This window comes from Magallana gigas, chromosome 6, assembly GCF_963853765.1.
Source record: "Magallana gigas chromosome 6, xbMagGiga1.1, whole genome shotgun sequence".
NCBI lineage: Eukaryota > Metazoa > Mollusca > Bivalvia > Ostreida > Ostreidae > Magallana > Magallana gigas.
The window spans coordinates 34103690-34124779 of record NC_088858.1 but is presented as its reverse complement, the minus strand read 5'-3'; the positions used below and the strand labels follow the sequence as shown (position 1 = coordinate 34124779).

The 21090-nt window shown below is 35.4% G+C and overlaps 3 protein-coding genes across 6 annotated transcripts in view; all 3 read right to left on the bottom strand.

The window, feature by feature from the left end:
* LOC105339571 (kinesin-like protein KIF26B) overlaps nt 1-11278 on the bottom strand; it is an 85688-nt gene extending 74410 nt beyond the window's left edge. The window contains exons 1-2 of one of the 3 annotated variants that reach the window (XM_034470643.2): nt 11262-11278; nt 4626-5027 (exon numbers count right to left, since the gene is read on the bottom strand). In XM_034470643.2, coding sequence (XP_034326534.2) covers nt 4626-4991 — 366 coding nt within the window. In that variant the 5' untranslated portion in view covers nt 4992-5027; nt 11262-11278. Of the gene's footprint in view, nt 1-4625; nt 5028-7590; nt 7765-7955; nt 8442-11261 lie in introns of those variants that run through there. The other 2 variants (XM_034470642.2, XM_034470640.2) reach the window with 2 other exon arrangements.
* A 3791-nt stretch (nt 11279-15069) lies between these two features.
* LOC136276372 (uncharacterized) lies at nt 15070-16800 on the bottom strand. Its single transcript, XM_066088260.1, has one exon. It carries the CDS (start codon nt 16798-16800, stop codon nt 15070-15072), a length of 1731 nt encoding a protein of 576 aa, XP_065944332.1.
* A 1501-nt stretch (nt 16801-18301) lies between these two features.
* On the bottom strand, nt 18302-20455 carry LOC105339573 (uncharacterized). Of its 2 annotated transcripts, none has more exons than XM_011445156.4 (3): nt 20378-20455; nt 19595-19665; nt 18302-19423 (listed from the first exon to the last, which is right to left on the bottom strand). In XM_011445156.4, the coding sequence occupies exons 2-3, from the start codon at nt 19644-19646 to the stop codon at nt 18438-18440; spliced, it is 1038 nt and encodes a 345-aa protein (XP_011443458.3). In that variant the 5' UTR covers nt 19647-19665; nt 20378-20455; the 3' UTR covers nt 18302-18437. The 2 variants fall into 2 exon arrangements, with proteins under 2 accessions (XP_011443458.3, XP_065945045.1); XM_066088973.1 differs by having other exon boundaries at nt 20248-20378.
* Between the last annotated feature and the right edge of the window lie 635 nt (nt 20456-21090).

Genomic DNA, 21090 nt, shown 5'->3' with positions numbered 1-21090 from the left:
CATCACGGATGGCAATGTTTTTCATATTCTAGTATTTCAATATCAAGGTTTACATATCTGGATGGGGCCGTCCTAATATTATGACAGGTTTCACAGATGGGACTTTTCGTAAACAACTAGATCAAATAAATTGTATAATATCTATATTTATAACTTTTGTGATACTTTAGCTTATTTCAGTGCCTTTAACACATAGGGATGCTTGAACCAGAATGAATTATATCCCAAGAGAGGCAAGGTTGTCAACAATGTCTGCATCAGATACAGGAAAAAATTATACATATATTTATATTTATCTACCTTTATCTACCTTAATATTACTCATAAATATAGATACCGTATCTTTATACAATACTTATAGACTTTAAAATAAAGAAAAGGAAAGATCAAAAGAGTAGAAGTTCTTGATTCATCCATATTCCACCAATAACTCAACACCATACAGACATCTGCTGCCAGAGCTGGATTTTCCCTCCTCTCTTTCAAAGGAAATGAAAATTTATGAGTGTTTTCTGAAATGTTCATTAACACAATTGTGTTCCATTCAATAGTTTAAAGTACACCATTATATTATCGTTTTTCAGACCAGTCTGACTTCTTCATTTGGACGGGGAGGGGGATTCTGAGGAAATCGTCAAGAGTCCGGGTTGATGCGTCACGTCTGCGGAATCAATATAATCGAAACCGAGGGACATGACCTCCTAAATTTCATGTTTTTTATAATATCTTTATTTCTCCAGGATTTCAGCCTAGTCCGAGATTATTAGGGCAGTGTGCATTACAAGCCCCAGTTCGAAAAGCTATGGCAATTGAGAAGACAAAATTAATAAAATTATTTTTATCATTTAATTGTCATCTGGCACCACTATCGGATTCATTTTAAATTCAATATATTCACTAACAATATGACCATAATTGAATTAAGACAATTTAATACATTGAGGTATTTTTTTTCTACCCCTAATGGTAGTTATGTTGGTAAATGAACAAAAAATCACAGTTTTACATGGGGTGACAAATCTTTTCTGGATATATAAGATCACAACCAGACAAAGAGTGTGTGTATAGAATTGCATGTCATTTAAGTTGATAATAATGTCAGCCATTTTAAACGAGACAAAAAATGAAAAACACACAAAAAAAATAGTGTGACACGCTCACCATGCTTATCTTCACACCATCCATCTTGGCTGTATTACGCAATCATGGCACATCGAGCTAAATGCTCATGTACCCTCTGACAGTTCAAGAGACCTGGCCACCCAAGTCACACCAACAATACACACAACCCTAATGAAATACAGTCTCTGAAAGCTAGTGCACCCTGGATGGCCTTCAATTCCTTGGGGGGATCACCGTTCTTCAGTCATCAGTTTTTATGACCCCTGGATTTCTTAGGTTCATTAACTTGCAAGGGCAGTAAAATCAACTGCATGTGATTAGCCTATAAAAACGGGGACTCCTTTTAAGCCTATGCAATGAAGCAGACATCAAAACTAGCAAGCATGAAGGAAAAAACAGTACAGGGATTAGGATAAAAGTGCAAAGACCTTTTCACATGTTCACAACCGGGACACAGAATTTCCATTTGATTCTGAATCCCATTATACCAGCCACAGTCAAAGGTCTTAAATATATCAACGACACCCCTCAAATATATGCATGCATACAGAACCTACGAACTGGTACATATATTATGTTCATATTCAGTAAATTCCTTTAATTAATGTATCATAATGGGATAAACAATATCTTCTTTATTTGGTTGACTGTGAAATTTCAAACATCTGCAGGTGAAGCCCTGAAAATTGGTCAGAAAGTGGCAATTATTCTGCTTCATAAAGACTGGCTGATCTCTATAATCATATTTGTCAAACTCCCTCCTTACGCATGGGGCCAGATGCTGAGAACAATGAGGAGAACAGGACCAAGAGCTGTTGGTACAATCCCGTAACAATGCCTTCACTGTGGGCATCTCTCTGTTATACACAGAGGCAGGGTCGCTCTCAAACCACACATACCAAAAAAGATAATATATCAATTTCTCTAGATAATGACTATTAAATAGACAGAAAAATTATATAGGGTTACTGTTTACCAGGTAAGAAAGGAAACTGTTGAAATACTTATAAAATTAAAATACATGTTTTTTTTTCTTTTCAAAAACATAACATTCATGACCCAGTCCGTAACAACATTGGAATATTTGTACACATCTTAATTAGTACACTTCAAATTTCAAGTTACTTTCTCCATATGTTCATTGTTTAAAATCATAAATTCACAAAAAGAAGCATGAAATATGGGGGTTTTTTAACTGCTACAATGCTAAAAAAGTTTACTGCTGTTTCTCTACAGCATCTTAAAGTTTCTACAACCAAACAGCCTTAATGAAACATATATGTGTATATAGCACCATAGTAGATTGAAAGTCAATGTTTTTTTTTTAATTAAAGTTTTTGATCTTTAACTGTAATGTAAAATATTATAGTAAAATAAGATTACCCAGCAAATGTTCTGGACTTTAAAACATTTTTACATAATTTTATAACTTTTCACAAGTTTTTTGAACATTTTCTTAGATTCTACATAACAAAGGAAAAGATATCTTACCGATGAAACACATTATGACTTCACAAATGATCTCAGCTAAATTAAGCTTTTCACACCAGGATGTCCTCAATTCAAATGAATAATGCTAGTAATTTCATCTTTGGTGTAAAACAAATCCCTTTATTGAGAAAACTGGATTATCTTTCACATAAGGATTACCATCCAATATTTCGGCTTAGATTCAAGAAAATACTACTCTATTATACCGTCAAAAAATCAACTTAATTCCAAACAAATTGCACAGTAGGAAAAGTTCAGCACAATGGCTGGTGAAATATGCTTATAAGACCTCCCTCTGCCAGCAATAAATGACTTTCATCCTCAAAACGATACCTCTTGCAACAATGAAAAAAAATCCTTGGTTTTTTTTTTGTCTGACAGCTAGTTCCATTGTGAAAATCAATAAGATTTTTTTTACACCAAAAATTATCACTTTTTCCAGATAATCATGCAGTGATTTGCTTGTGATTTTAATTTGCTTCACACTTTCAAAGCGAGCCAAATGCAAAGAATTAAGATGATGTCAAAGTTATTGTAATTTATGCAAATATTGGCCATTTAGCCCCCATGTTAGTTGACTTTCAATGAACAAGATTAATGGTTGGACAAAGAATTTGTCAGCGATACAATCTTTTTTCAATGGTTTTATTTGCCTGCGCCTATTTATTCCGTGGGTTTTCAATTTTAATTTTACCTCTGGCAATAACACCTCCATCCTGCGATACTCATTTTTTTCCTCAATTATGAATTCTTTTGTTTCATTCAACTAAAATTTCTGCAGTTCTTTTGAACTGAAGAAGATCTAGGTTTACATTTCTACATGAGAAAGAAGGTACCAGTCTAGAACTACTTTTTAATAAAAAAAAGCTTCCTTTCTCGATAAAAAATTTTCTGGACGTAAATTGCCATTGTTTTAGTGCAAGTGATTACCAGTGGCGGAAAGGTATGACTTGCACAAGATAAGTTAATAATTTATCTATCTGAACTTGGCTCCAACCACAAATAAACGGTTTAAATTTTTTTTTTTACTCAGTCATCCCTGGACCAGATCTGATAACCCATTATTCTAGAGAAATCTAACTCACTAGTATTGTTCTGCACTCTTACTGGTAAAAGAGATGCTTACCACAGCTAAAGAATAGAACTTCTAGAATTCATTTTGACATTTTCCTTGCCGTAGTTTAAAAAAAATCTGCTGAAACTGTAGTCTGAATGAAGTAAAAGGAAGGGGGGGGGGGTGGGATTGGGAAAAAATTGAATCAAGATTTTATCTCCTGATTTCTGATTTGCAAAAAACTCTCAAATTGTCTGAAACATAGGTTTCTGAAGATAAAGACAATGTTTGGATGGTCTCAGGAATGCATCTGAACTCAATCAGCTTACTGTTCCATTTCTACCCCACTGTGACAACAAGTAAAAATGGGGGGACCCCAAGATTGCTTCAGAATTATGTTATCAATGTCTGTTAAATATATATGTTTATTTTACAAAACCACCTGCATTATTGCATAATTTTAACAACATAGGATGAAACTTGAATGTTCAAACACAAGATGTATTATCATGTTTAAAAGGCTAATCAAAATTTTATCCTCAAACTGTAGTTAAATAAAGCAACGACTCAATCATTTAGGATGGTTACTTTCAAACTGCATACATGCACATGAAATCTAACTCCCAACCCCAAACCCCAAAACTTCTATCTTCAGTTGTATCATTTATCTTAATTAAGAGAGCTGGATGGTTGGGGCCATTTTTAGACAATATTGATCTCCATAAAATGAAGAGCTGTGTATAAAGAATTTTTAAGATATAAGAAATTCAAATTTTAAAACAAAAATATTTGGCTTTTTGCTTATTTAATAATATTTAGTGGCAAAAATAATTATATGTGCCAAAATGGTCAGAATTAAAAATTTAAGGTAGATGTGATGTGCTATTTATTGACCACCCAGCCTCATTAAGATTTAACATTAAAAATCTTGTAATTTATATGACAAATTATTGCTTACTTGGTTTTCATCACTGGCATCGAAAGATCCTGGAGGTTGCCTTTTAGCTAATTTATCACAGGATCTGGACTGCCTCAAAACAGGACTTTCCGACCCTCTTCCTTTCCGGGAGTTTGTTCTACCCAGTCCATCAACAGACTCTAACAGACGTTTCTCTGTGTTCCCCAACCGTGTCCCCGATGGAGAGGTGGCTCCTTTACCTTCTATGGAGCCGCTATCCCATGACTGGTCCCTGTGGTCTGTTAGCTGACCATTAAACTGGTCCTTCCTGGACATCCATGGGGGTATCGGTTGGGAGGCACTTCTCCGAATCCTACGCGGGACTGGGATACCAGAGGGATGTGGAGATTTGGCTTTTCCGTCCATTCTCCCATTCCTGTATACTGGCTACTGCTGTGAAACCTACAATACATTAATTGACTGATTTATCTCCTTGCCAATGAATTCAAGCTTGAATTAAACACACAACATTCTTAATTGCAAAAAAATTTTAATCACAACTGCTTGGGATGAGCAATAAAAAACATTCCAAATTCCTAATAAATGAAATGATCGCTTAGGCCTGCCTAAACTGCCAAAATAATTCATATGGTCTTCTATTTTTTTAACACTTTGTAATGCCATACATAAATTAAATATCTTTTACTCTTTGGTTTAAAATTTCATCAAGATAAATAATTTTTCCCAACTGGACGGATAAACTGATAAAAGGCCTGACCGCTTCTCAGATTCAGAAGACAAAATAGTCAACAGTACAGGGTCTCTGATTCAGAAACATATGCAAACATCATTAGTATTCTTGAACATCATGCGTATCTACATATTCATATGGATACTTCATTTTTGGGAAACTATTCAGTTGTTGAAACATGTTAGATGAAGATATCATTCTTTTCTCTTCTCCTTCTTCCGTAGTGGATTCCATTTCCCGCCATATCAAATATTAAATGATGGAAGGAGCATCGATCAATCATTAAATTTCCGGAAATCAAGTTAACTTTGCATTTTTTTTTTAAATTATGAAAGGTTATCTAGAAACTGCCTTTATCGGATTTTAACTGCAAAATATATTAGGCCTAAAAAAGAAAAGTTGAATACAAAAAGGGCGCATGCACTTCTTTTGTAATTTAGTTGTATAGCAGATCTTGCGACTCGTGCAGAAAAATCTGCATCTGTGACTGATTCCTCTCACTCTTTGCTTTTTGGATTACTCTTTATTTTTGTAACAAATGAAGCAATAAATTTGATAACTGATAATCTTTTACAGCCTTTCGTAAGCCTGCGATCATTCATCATTAGACACACCTCTTTAGATAGTAAGCATTGGAGAGCCCGGTCTGCCTCAAACATTAAACCATGCATGCAATTTACCTGATAATAAGTTCTATATTACTCTCTTAATTAATTAGCTTAATATACATTGTACGTTTTTATTTCACATATCGAAACAAATAAAATCGCCTGGTCAAAGGGATATAATTCCCAGAAGAATAATTCGATTTGAAAAGGGGGAGGGGTCTTATAAACACTGATAAACTACCTCATTTACTAGTTTAAGTAAAGTGTATGGTTCTTTCTGACATTTGACATTTATGTATCATTATGTTTCAAGCTTAATCACTTCAACAATTAACCATATGTACAAGAGTAAAGTAATACATTTTAAACAGTTAACATTACGACCAGGGCCGCATAGGGTGTCATAATACATTAGTTTTCCAATAAAAAAAAAGAAATTCATGTCATTGATTTATTTGCTTTACTGTTGTAGACTTTTGTTTTTTAATTTTTCATCACTTAGAAAGTTTTATTCTTAAATTGCACATCTTTGTTTTATCAGTTTCGTTGATAAATATTTTTAAACAGTTGATTTCTAGCGCAAACTTTGTTAAACCCAGAATTCATTCATTTGCAACGATGTGGAATTCGTGCCATTCCGGAAATTTTGCTCTGTACAACAAACGATACAGAACTAAATGCACAAAACTTAGGACTTAAATCACCTTATGATGGGAAGCAACTGAGCAGAAAATTGCCTCTTCAAAGTCTATCGGTACCTTAGTAGACGAAATGAATATAATCGCATCATTCACCAAGAGTTTGAAAAATGGTAACGCCACTGTTTACTTTTTGGTAGCGATGTGTTTCACATGGAAATTCACTTAGAATCGAGGAGAGGAGCTCTTGCGGTGCTATGCCGTCCTCTAGTGGCTCTTCCGGGAACTCACAACCCATATAAACAAAATGTTTCCTAATTAACTCCTCGGGACCAGACACTACATCAAAATGGCGAAATCTGTTGCGATCACTCAAAAGAAAACATCTCTAGAGTTTTCGTTCAATATTGTAAAGTATAAGGAGTTTTTGGTGTGGTTTTCTTTTTTAGTGAACAAAATTATGAGCTTTCTTTTTCTTTTCAGATCCAATTTTGATATTTATTTATTTTTCCACCATGCAGATTTCAAGATGTGAATGTTTCATTTCGATGAACAAGATATATTCTGACTGGTATTTCACATACGTTGAAATTATGCAACTCTGAAAAGTCTTGGTAATAAAAATAAACAGAATTCTTATCTTATAAACATATAAAGGAACAACCGAAAACAGAGACACAAAAAAAACCTCTCAAAGACCGATACATACATTCCAAATATATAAAATCTAAATTTCATTTTTAAAAATTCGCTTTTGAAATTGACATAAATCCGGTTTTATACTGCAAGGAATTGATACAAATACATATATATTTAAATAATTGCGAATAATTGCGAAGAATATTTGACTATTAATGCATTTATTGCTGTCCCATAAGTTGACATATTAAAAAATGTATTTTCTATAAACATCATAGAAAACCATAAAATTAATCAAAGTAAACATATACAAAATTTGAATTAGAGTTTTGACCGTATTTTTAAAATTAAGTTTATCCCCCCAAAATCTTGAAAAAAATTATACTCACCCTCTTAAAAACAATGTTTATAAATCCCTTTTCGAAATTATAATTTTTGCCATTTTTTTTCCTTTTTGGTTTAAAGTGAAACAGAAGGAAGAGGGGGTAGCGTGGCACAGAGAGAAGGAAGACTAGCCCAGCGACCTCGCGGCACCTCCGTATAGGTCCCTCTCAGTGACCCGAAGAAGTTTACCGTGCAAAAATAAACGTTACGTTTCAATGCAAAACCCTCGTATCTCGCCTTACGCCAGCTCAACAGGTAACAACGGGGGATGGGTGTGTAATGAAAGAGAAAGAGAGATAGGGAGAGAGAAAGAGAGAAGAATGTTATAACATAGATACCGGGCTTTCAGATAAGTATATAATGAATTTACCTGGCCTCTGGCAGTTTAATTTTGATTAGCAGTCTATACAGGGCGACCGTTGTCTCCCTGTTTTTGAGGGGGGAGAGAGACGAATGTCCGTGCGGCGATGCCTTTGTGTAGGATTTTCTTTATTTGACGATTACACTTAATATTAAAATTTGCTCCTTTTCAGCGATACACAATATCCAATTGTTCAAATATTCCCTCTTTTGTGAAGTTTGGTCGTTATCGAAAGCGCAGGGGGGCTTCTAGCGACACCCCATACGGATCGGTAGCTCAGGAGACTTCAAGCACCCACTTACGAGGGAAAAGAAATTAACATCCCCCGTACGGTCCAAATCTGAAGAGTAAATTTTTCTTCCTAATAAAAATCTGAAGAAGATTTAAGTCACCCTTGAAATATCTTTGAAGAGAATGGCGATTAAATAACATATAAAATATTTATCCTCGTAAAACGAATTGTTGAACAAACACTCAGAGCGCGATTAGTTTGATGTTATTTCACTTTTTTTTTTATTTCCGTCATCAGAACTAATCTTGATGCAAAAGCTCTCTGCTATCAAATTTACTAGTTCTTCATTGGTTGTGGATCTGGAGAGCTTATAGAAAAATTCGATTTCCGGTAGACAATGCAGTGATATATAAAAGCCATTTAACACTCTAAAGATTCGACTTCTTAGCCCTGGTCTCGATCAAAATGTCATCTGCAACAGATCGTTTTCAACAAGAGTCTGGGTTTATCCAGAAATCCATTCTGAATAACATTGGGATGTCTGATAATACACTCCTAGCAAACAGCAGTTGAATTCAGACTTATGATGTCTTTTTCTCTTAGAACATAAAGAATATTTGAGCAAGGACCGTTTCGTTGCGCTTGGAAAACTCATCTAGCTGCGAGACAGAAAAAAGAGCTGCAACCAAATGTATCCGGAACAAGTGCCCCCAGATTGTCCCCATATGTTTGTTGCAAAAGCAAAAGACGCCTCAGACTGTTGAAGACAGACAAGCGGCTGTCGGTTCAAATTAACTCTGAAAAAGAGGTGGTGGTATATAATTATTTAACTTCCGCCTCGGTGATATAATAACAAGATGCTGGCTAGTCATGTGATGCAATGGTTCCAAATGACTGGACAATACGGTGTATTGTTACCGGCAATCTTTTCAAGCGACAGAAATTTACAACATTACGTACGCTTTGGCCATATTCTCCTTCATGAATGGCATCTTTGTGGTCTTTGTGCCAAATTTATCATAATTATATTTAACAGTGTGTAAGCCAAAACTTTAGTAAACTCATCAATTTGATATTTTCGCAAACGTTAATTTTTTGGAGGTTCGTTAAACGACCGTCAAAGCCTCTTTTGCATGTGATAGTCTATGAACTATTGAATTTTGAAAAAAGGAAATGTTTATCTCCGTAATGTGTTTCTCTTGCAAGCATCTTAAAATTTGCTGAGAAAATGACATTTAGAAGATAATATACAAAGGTTTCGTTCATTCCACTCGCCTGAATAAGTCTGGTTATGTTAATAAAACATAAAACTCATTTCGCAACAGGAATTTAGGAATCCAAATATTACAAGCAAAGTTTGTAGGGGGAAATTTGTTTATATAATGAAAATTGCAAACAAGTGAAAAAATGTCTTGCAGCCATAATCATTGTATTGACGTTCCTCCCCGAAAAATTTTAATTTATAAAATTTACACATTGAAATTATTTAAATCAATCGAAGTCTTTTTTTTATTAAATGACTGATATCCTTTGTTATGTTTTGTCGTGATATTTGACGTACAATTGAGATTAATTATAAAGAATATAACATTTTGCAAAATGTCGAAAAGCATGGGTTTTTTGGTCCTCATCGGCTTAAGGGGCCAAACAAAAAACGGCCGACCTTTTGAACTGATGTGTATCACACGTAACTTGAGCGTCATTTATCAGTTGTATGCTAATGTTTCATCCCTATCTCTGTATAATTTGATCATGTGTCATATAGTTTCTTTCGATTTTTTTCCTTCTTTGGAACGATAGACCGTTTTCAGTCCAGCGGCCGCGCTAGACACGTGTGGCCCACTCGGGGGGTTAATGGCGATATGAAATTAATATAAGAGATACTGCAATATGAATCCGGAGTGACAAATTAATAAGATTCTAACGATAACGTAATGTCCTTAATTTATTTATAATTCTATCGCATGCGGTAATGAGTTAATGAATGAACTCTGGAACGCAAGCATAAAGTTACTCTCTCTCTCTCTCTCTCTCTCTCTCTCTCTCTCTCTGCCAAGTCGCATTTTGAATGGTATTAACAACGAACAAAAAACAAAATATAAATAACAAGACAATATAGTATGCATGGACGAAAAACGGTAGCTTCAAGTACATAAAAAAAAACGGGAGATAAAAAGAAGATATGAATAGGTCAAGAAATTAATTAAACGTGGACATATACTAATAAGACCGGAATTCAACTTGATAACGTTTGTCCTTGGAACTCCTTATTAATTCATAAAAACCTCATCTATAAATGAATTCCAAAGCGGGGTCGAACGTTTTGCTTGTATACCCACACATACATGTACAAGCTATCATTGGAGCGAGGGAAACTAGGCTCTGACACGGAAATTAATGGGCGATATTAATCATGTTAAAGAGAAAAAGATTGTGGTCACTTCACGGCCCTGGGTCAGCTTGTTACAGGTAAATAACCAGTTCCGGTCATGAATAGACCTAGCACAATACGGCTAGGGTGTCGTATTTGTAATAGCTATCATTAATCTTCGGGGAAATGGGCAGGGTGAGGGGGGGGGGGGGGTTAAATTATCACGTAACGTTGTATATATAATTCATTTTCAAGAGGGTCAGATCTGGCATAAAAATTGTATTATAAAAAGAATTTCATAATGTTCTTGTTGCCATGGCATTCGGATGAATCGCATGAATTATTTCAATACATTATTTTGCATTATAAAGTTAACATTTTCATGGCTGTGTTACATGTAATTATATCAATTGCACTATCCCTTTTTTCACCGCCCCCATTATTTTCTACATTTAGTAATTTTCTAAAAGGCAATAGCTTCCATCTAAATTTCCGCTTTTTCGACGTTTTAGTGGATAAATTAATATAAAGATAACCCATCCAACACAGAAAATAATGAAAAAAGCTACATCAAAATGCAACATTATTTTGACCAAAAATGTTCCAATTTATTAATAATAACTTTTAAGATTCAAGAAATCTTTGCACTTTGCAACATTTTCGAATATACCTGTAAAAAATAATATAGATATAACAGTTTCCCATTTCTTACCTTGATCAGTCGTTGTTCCCAGGGCGCAATGACAAAAATAGGTGAAAACAGTTTAATTTGTTTCCATTCTGCGATGTTTTGTTGGACTTGTATTATGACAACCCTATCAAGTGATACTTTCCCAAAATGGCACGCATATCTAGATTAAACTGGACATACACAGAAAGTGGACAAATTTATCATTATGACACCTTTTGTCCGGGAAGCAATACACTCCCACCCGCGCTAGTTATCACAATGGTTCCGACATTTCGCTCTCATCCGGGTATTAAGAGAATATGTGCCAGTCTCCATGGACCGCACAAAATATTTTTATTTCACTTCTTTACGAACAACCCGTTTCTTCCCGTTATGTCAATTTTGCGAAATGGCTTTAAAAAGTTCTTTTCGCACTGGACTTTGGTCTCAACGAAATACAAAATGGTGAACGAATCTTTAAGGATTCTGAATTGTTTAATTGACTTTTGAAGATCTATGAGTGGAGTTTCTATGATAAAGACGACGTCGTATACAAGAAATATGTAATCAACCTGTCGAATCGAAACAGTGTTACCAAGAAAAAAATCAACTTATCATGCGTTACCCAGTTTATAATGATGACGTCACGATCGTTACTTTCCCATTTGTGATAAATTATGCATTCTTTTAAGAAGTCCTTGGAACGTTTTGGTAGATAAGATTTTTTCTTGCATTTTCAAACGTCGTAAAGAAATAAGGAAATAGTGGCCTTTATCTGTGCTAGCGATGATGGTATAAGTATAAGAAAGGCGACGGGATTCCTGTATATTCTCTGAACTGATAGACCTAAAAATGTCTGTTTTCCCATTATTTGGTCGTCTACACTAGCATCGCTTTCAGATGATTGTTGTTTATAGAGACATTAGAAAACCAAAAGTAACACCTCGGTTCTTACGCGGAGAAATCAAATCTGACAAACTTCCGACGGAGAGCCGAAGTTTGCGGAGAAACAAAACTCGTATGAAGTTGAATTATTAATATCGCGTTAATGTTTTAAGTTTCACATAATAGCACAGATGAACAGTATACGTTGAATTCAAACCTGATTTATCTCTTACAATTACTGAAAGATACTCGTAAACATTTAGAGGCGTTCGACCCGAGAATCTCTATTCAGTAACATACTTTGTAGTTGCTTTACTCTTAGCATATAGATTCCCGCATCCCAACATTTTAGGTCATTTGCAATTTGTGAATATTCACAACGGTAAATTAGTTTATAAACAACATACGCATCAAACAATATCAAGCAAGTAGCAATTTATTAAGGATTTTCAAAATTTGATATGGACCTTTATAAATTATCTCAAAGCTTTTATATCATGTAAGAATAAGTGAAACAAAACAGAAAATGGGGGACAAGAAACCAGGACAAGGCCTCTATGTACTAGAAAACGGTTGAGTTCATTACATTTGTTTTGATAATCCAGGAAAAGTTTACATTATCTATATATACGATGTTCACAAAAACAAATGGACAGTTGCCAAACATAGATTATGATGATGGACAAAATAGACTGGTTGATAAAGTTGTTTTACAGGTGTCTGTGTAGTAGCAAAAACAACCAGATTAGGCCGGGAGAGGTTCCCACCATAAACAAATTGAAACGGACGAACGAAAATCCGGAGACACTAAAATGCCTGAAATTCTAGGACAAAAGTTTTGCTTTCGTATTGTATTTAAGATGACTCAGAATATATATACTTTCCCTTCGGCCAAGATGCACCGAAATTAAAAAAAGAAGGAAAAATAAAATCAAGCGTTTTGTAGGTTTTATGTTTAAAAAGATGTGCAGATCTAAAGAAAAAGGGGAGAGATAAATAATGAAAAGGGCAACTGTTCCGACAATTGTTCCAAGCATCATCTGAAGTACCCAACCAGCAACGACAGCTGCGCAAAACGTGCGGGATCCTCCAAAGTATAAATACTGGGGGAAGCGAATTCCTGTGGATTATCAAATTGTCGGGAGATGGAATCTTGTTACTGATTTAATCGTCCATAATGAGCCCATAATTATAATCATCTGACGCAACTCTCTCTCTCTCTCTCTCTCTCTCTCTCTCTCTCTCCTTTCTTTATATTAATATTTACTTTGTGGGAGAAAGAAATTTTTCACTCATATCCATCTCACTGAGAGAGAGAGAGAGAGAGAGAGAGAGAGAGAGTCTGCTCAGCTTTGCTCTGGTCTCTTGTAATGTTTATAAGAAAAGTAAGGATAAACAGACCCCTAGAAGACATACTGGTACCTAACACTGCCTAGTGATGAAGAATTAATTCTCTCAACTCTTCAGTCTTCACAGCTGTCTAAACAAACGGTAGAGGCACGCTTTGCGCAATATACTGGAGAGACAATTCAGGCAAACAAATATTTAAAATGAGGAAATCAAAGGAATTCCGTGTACCTAAATATTATTCTGTACTTGGGGTTAGGCGAGGAGTCTAGAACCTAATGCTAAAACGACTTCTGTCTGTCTTCATTTTCTTGTTTTCTGCCTCATAAGTGTATATATAAAAAGGCTGAAAAGCTGTTTATCAAGTTTGAAAGTAGTTTGCATTGTATATTTCCAATGATTAACACGTACAGATATCAATTAATTGACTGAAATCAAGAAGCATCATCACGAGTGACATATAGGCATATATAGATTATTATAGGAGTTAGTTTTAACTAACGTGATAACTAGAATGCTTTTTAAACCAAAAAGTAAATCACTCAACTGTTCAAATGCTTTTCGAATATTTTTTAAATTATACCCCTTAATAAGTAAATAAAATTGGAAATTATGTTTAAAAAAACTCCAAGAAAATGTCTTATAGACGGAAAAACCATTGTCTTTTGCCGACCATTCATAAAATATATTACTTGTAACCCAATTGAATTAAACGTCTAAAAGAACGTTAAAAGTAACACAAACCCATTAAATAAGACCATTGAGACAAATTACAAAAAAGTTGTTGGCTTTAGATCGAAAACAACGGATGCAGGTTGAATCTTTTTTGAAACGCAGTGTTAATATTTTTGAAGGAAATCTTTTGGGTTGAAATAAAAAGAGACCTCCCTACCGCCTGTTCCAGCCTACCAATTTGACAACATGCCACTGGTCCCTATGCAAAAATCATTATCGGTTCGTTTTGAAATACATTTTTTTTATCGTGGCTCTGGAAAATGTTGGCAAATTCAAGAGTCAAGGGTTCCTTGAGAAACGTGCTAAACTGATACTGAAGCGCTTCAATATGTTAGTAATCCATAAAAAATCGCCGTCTTGTGTGATGTGTTTTACAGCCCAGAACCATTAAAAACATTCTCTGCAATTTACAAAAAAAGTTAAGCAAAGTTAAATATATCATAATTTGTAGTATACATTTTTGTTGTGTTCCGTTACGCACCAAATTTAAATTGTTATTACTTTTCAAATGGAATAAAATGGCTCTGGCTCTAATGTACTTCCCAGATGAAGCTGAAGAAATTTTTCTATTACACGCATTGATTACGAGAAATGAAATACAATATCTTTTTATCTTATTTAATGCAATGTAGATTTGGTTTATTATCATAGATAAATTGGGCGTAATGTTTTAAAAGTCCAACATCTTCATATCTTTTAAGTTGAATGATAAGTAAATGTATGTCGTTTTATTTAAACCCACTTGATATGAAAAGTTTTTACAGTACATTAAATTCTTTCTCTAACCCTAACACACAGCAATAAACCCGAATTCTGTAAATTGAAATCTTTATTGAATTTAATGAACACAATCTTCATAATCACTGTTGATAAATCAGGCTTTTTACATTTTATATTTGACACGTACGACATGGGCATCTGTTCTGTTAAAGTATCTATGCTTGGAAACACCTCCAACCCAGAGGCATTCCGAGGAATCCACGGCGAGCGTTGTCGGAGATAACTTAGTGTTATAGTAAATGTACACGTCCACGAACCGGAGGAATTTACCGTCCTTCGATAGCATGTGGATGCATTGATTTGTGACGTCAGACATCAGGATGCAACCCTCTCCGTCAAATGTGATGTCAGTCAAGTTGCAGACTTGCCCCTCGAGTTGCTCTCGACCATTGTAAGTAAACCTCGTTGTGCCCTCCGAGTTTAGCAACACAAGCAACCCTTCCGCATCTCCCACGTGATCTATGACGCCGATGTCGCCATTTATATTTTCTCCAACACGAAAGGGGTATACAAATATATCCTGACCCTCGGTGTCCTTTTCAATAATATCTCGCGTAATACCGAAATTTGTAATTCGCGCCACTCTCCGCTTTCCATTTGGGTTCATTTCGTTAGGATACGACTCGGCAAGACAAAGTAAGATGTCTCTATTTTTAGTAACTGCAATACCTAGAGCAACATAAGGTCGAGTGTCATAAATCTTTTCAACTGAACCGTCTGTTTTTAACATGATGACGTCATTACTTCCGTAGATGACCATATACATATCTCCTTCCGGTGTGGCAGCCATGTTTAAAACCCCGGATTTTCCAAAACCTCCTCCGGGTAAAAGATGGTCACATTCATCTACCTCTAAGAGTTGTATGCCTCTGTGTTTGTAATGTCCGTGCCAAGCTGCGAATGGCGACACGGGACAGATGGAAGACACTTCAGGGAAGCCTGTCGATGACCGCGAAATTACTTCCGGTTCACATTCAACAACCTCTTCAAGATCTCCAAATATGTCTGATATCGTACAGTTTCCATGTGTATTTAACATGAGTCTATTGAAACTCGGAATCAACACCTCGGGTGTACTTTCGATGTCAGTTTCTAACATACGAGCATACTTGATATATCGAATGTCATTTCTGTTTTCAGAGCGTTTCTCACCGGTAGTCAGGTTAGATCTTAGCCGTGATATATGGAAATCTATGGACTTTCCTAAAGTATCGATAATCTCTATATTAGCCTTTCCTGCATTAGCCAAACCAGACAGGGTTGTTTGATAGTGCTTATCTAACTCTTTCCGGAGTTCCTCATACCTGTGTTTCACCGTTTCTTTTTTACTTTGAATGTCATTCAAGACACTTTCTCTAGCTGCGGTCAGTCGCATTTTCTTCTCTGTGAGGTATGGCAAAATACAGTTTTCGATTTCCTCGCGACTTCTGTCAGCCTCGTGGCGCTTAAATGATGTCAGGACATCGTCAATTTCCACGAATCGGTGTCCTTGATGATAATCTAAAATACAGACACGACAGACCAAGCAATTACATCCTCGCGTAACACAGAACAAAATGCACCTCTCTCCTTCATGCTCCTCACAGAAATCATCAATGTCATCGATGTCGTCTGCCTGATCGACGTCTTCGCGTGGCTGATAGGGTACGAGCGCTGTCAACTTTTCGGAGTCGGCGATGGTGATGATGTCATGATCACGTGACTGCCTACTTTTGGAGTGGATCCTGCTGCAGGATTCGCACATGAACTCGTCACACGTCAGACATTTCCTGTTAATCTCGTTCTGACCGTCACACAGGTCACACGGCGCGGTGTTGTCTCCCCCCTCCGCCATTCTTCTTTCCTGAATATTCACATTGTGTTTACATACATGTACCCCTCATTCAGTCATGAGCTGTTACTCCTTATTCCTTGTGAAATTATAACTACCATTTTTCAGAACGAAAAACGGAACTTAAAAAATCGACATATCGTCCTGAATGTAACGTGCACGTTTGCACAGGCATTTAAACCGACCTGCCTTTTTGTTTGGTTGGTTACAACCTATTCGTCAGATTAATCGATACAAAGGCTTTTAAATTATTTATTCAGTTTCGTTACAACTTACTATACTGTACCTTTAAAACTTTACTTACTGTACCTATTTAAGCAGCCCAAATAAACTGGGGTCAGACTGGTTATATCTGTCCCTTTATGTCCGCCAAGTTTGCATACATTGCACAGAAACATTTCGCCCGAAAAAACGATTGAGTCACATGTAATGAAGGTTACGAAAAGCGGCATCGAAATTAGTAGCGTGCCTGTATTTGTACGTATATTAATCAAGTATAAATGAGAACGATGACATTAAACGGCCATTTATAGACTATATTAATCTCAGTTAGAAGAAAACCTTTGTATAAATATATAGGGAAATATTCAAATATTAGGAATATCTTTGCTTAATAATACATGTACATGTAGTTTATGGCTAAAATATCTTACATGTACTTAAAATTTCAAAGTAGATCTGATGGTTGATTTATTGACTAGCGAGCCTCCTTAATACATGTCACATGTAACTACATTATCCACCCATAACAGTCAATATGGTTTTCATCATAAAGTTTTCGTCCATATCGAAACAATAATTCGGTACGTTAATTGTATGTTTTCCTATATTTCATATTCAACTCTATGTTGACTAATACATATGTATAATGTAAACATTCATATTTTTTAGCAGTGGAATGTTTTTGCTTGCTTCATATAAATGTCCAAGTTTGCATCTTCTGTGTTTTGTATATATATGCACTGACTTTTGTTGAAAATGACAAATGCAGTTTGTTATGATTTGTATGAATGCAGTCAAATAGCAGAAGGGAAAGGGGGGGGGGATCAGCTGGGGAAAACCGACATCCCCCAAAAATGAAATTGAAAAAAATCGTACCTGGAATGTTATGCTTATAAAACAAAATATTACAATTTAATTTAAATTGGGTTCTAGTTCCTCAAACATCGGATGTAATGGATTTGTGTATCGAGTGTGCGAGCCAATCTAGAATCTAGCTCAAACATGTAATTAGATTGCGTTGCATGCTTTTTTTTTACCAGTATCTTTCCAAATGAATTAAAACAGGAATAAAAAGAAAATAAATAATTTTTACGTAAGGTAAAAAGTGCTATGGTATATTGTAAAAATTTCTAAGATTATATCTTTATTTCTTCATTTGTAATACGATTGACGGGCATTGTTAATTTAATGGTACTGTAATTTGATTATGCACTTTGATCGATGAATCAGTGGAACTGATAACTCAAATACTAATACAAATAATTTTTAACAAAAGTTTTTAACATTTTAAGTATTTTATTTAAAAAATAGTCACTTGAAAGCAATTTACAGTATAAAGGATTTCTTTGAGTTTGTTTCTTAATTAACAGGCGTTTCAGGTTCTACATCTCGTTTTTCGGGTCGGAAACAACTTTTTTTTATTGCCAGCCTCTTCCACGTCCCCTTCCCCTTCCTTTTCCTTTATTCCCTCCATTATGTCTACCATGACCCCCTTGTCTTTGATTACCAGTTGGTATTCCTAAAATTGAATGCAAAGCTATTTTGTCTGTAGAAGTATAGTCCACATCCCTGGCATCAGTGCGACGCCCTTTTCCTTTTCCCGGATGAGAATCTCCGAATTTATCCTTTCGACCTTTTCCTGGATGAGAATCTCCGAATTTATTCTTTCGACCTTTTCCTTTTCCGGGATGAGAATCTCCGAATTTATCCTCTCGTCCTTTTCCGGGATGAGAATCTCCGAATTTATTCTCTCGACCTTTTCCTTTTCCGGGATGAGAATCTCCGAACTTTTCCTCTCGACCTTTTCCAGGATGAGAATCTCCGAATTTATTCTCTCGACCTTTTCCTTTTCCGGGATGAGAATCTCCGAATTTATCCTCTCGTCCTTTTCCGGGATGAGAATCTCCGAATTTATTCTCTCGACCTTTTCCTTTTCCCGGATGAGAATCTCCGAACTTTTCCTCTCGACCTTTTCCGGGATGAGAATCTCCGAATTTATTCTCCCGACCTTTCCCTTTTCCGGGATGAGAATCTCCGAATTTATCCTCTCGACCTTTACCTTTTCCCGGATGAGAATCTCCGAATTTATTCTTTCGACCTTTTCCTTTTCCGGGATGAGAATCTCCTAAATTTTCCTCTCGACCTTTTCCTTTTCCGGGATGAGAATCTCCGAACTTTTCCTCTCGACCTTTTTCTTTTCCCGGATGAGAATCTCCGAATTTATTCTCTCGACCTTTTCCTTTGCCAGGATGAGAGTCAAATTTGTCTTGTCGATCTTTTCCCATACCGTTACCCGGGAGAGAATCTCGGATTTCATGGAGCCAACCACCCTCATGGTTTTTCTTTTCCGGTGGTTTTACACTTTTTTCTTTTTCTTTTCCATTTCCATTATTATTTGGATGATCTGTTCATTATTGATAGTAGGTTAAACAAATAAAAATAAGACCACTCTTGGTTATATCAAAAGTTATTTAAACTGAGGAGTAAAATAAGATTTAATAAATTTATTGTGAAAAAAACCTTCAATTTTAGGCGTTTAGAACAAGCAATATTTATCTTATTCTGTGATAATCACCTTGACAGGAAACGAGAATGAGAAAGTAAATCAGCAGGATGATTTTCCACATTTCTGGTCGATCTTTTTCTCTGTAATCAAGGGAAAAATTGGTGTATTACCCCGAAAATTTAAAGATCAAGGGTGAAAGAGTTACTCTTCTTTGTAAATTCTTTTTCCATTCAGACAATGAAAATAAGACTGTCCAGATATAAAATGGCGGTCATTTGTAAATATACGAAAATATTTACATTTTCAATTGTCTTTGTCTGTAATAACGTAACGAATCAATTTTGAAACCTAAAACCCAATAACTTCATAAAACATGAGTGGCACAAAATGGGTGTGTCTAATAGCACAACGAAAAACTGTATTGGCTGCGCCGCATAGTTATACAAAGCATGTGCTACATAAAAAAATAGTGGTTTTAAAATAATGTTGTTTTAAAGTGTACAAATTGGAAATGATATATATATATAACTAATAAGGAATTATTCTTTGAATATTATCATAAAGCCCTTCGGGTTTTATTGGATTTGACCGCGCCCCGACCGAAATTATCACCTTAAAATACTCAAAGAATGATTCCTTATTTCTTAATTATTGCAAAACAGACATTGTTTTGGGATGCGAAATTTCATTCACTTTAACTGTTCATAGATATAAAGTGTTACCGCGCAAATCCAGGTTTCTTTTCCGTATGAAAGAAATGGGTAGCTATTGCACTTATCTTCGAAGGAATCTTAAAAAAACCCCGCATTTACATGTAATGTAACGTGCTTTCGGGATGCAAAATAAACTTACCTAACACTCTCCTCTTGGATTATTTAAGAAATATACACAACTGTGTACAGATGCTATCGACTTATATAGAAAACCGCGGGTGTTTTGACACTAGCTTGTCGCTTAATAAATGAATTTATGTTAATATGAGCCAGAGTTGCGCATTTCATACATATTATTAATTTAAGAAAGAATACCATTAGTGTAAAGTGTTAGCTTTGACACCTATTTACATGTGTGTAGATCTGTTTACATTTCCCCAATTGGCGTGTGGGACTTACCTCATGATGATGCCAATAGTATGGGCGTAGGAGTTTAAATTTTTAAATGAGTTTGAATCTAATTTTAATAATTGTAGTAGGTAAATGTTGTTTTGTTTTATTTTTTCTCTTCTAAGGCGTGGGGGTGCCGGGTAACAGGTATACGAAATGAATAAAAATCTCCGATAATATGATTTATATTTTGAATTGAATTTGATTGACTTTTCAATATACACATTAACTTCGGACGCAATTAACTTGAGAATTGGTCTGATATCGATGCACCATGTGACATAATGTTTATCGAAATGAAGATATGTACTGCGTTTTAGGAAATAAATCAACTAACCATTTATGCGATTGAAATTCACATTTAACACACAATTTGCAATGATTTTTAACATAGTATATATGTCTGTCCGTCGGCTCCGTTGGTCTTTCCTTCCTTTTGTCTGTCCCTCTATTCGTCCGACC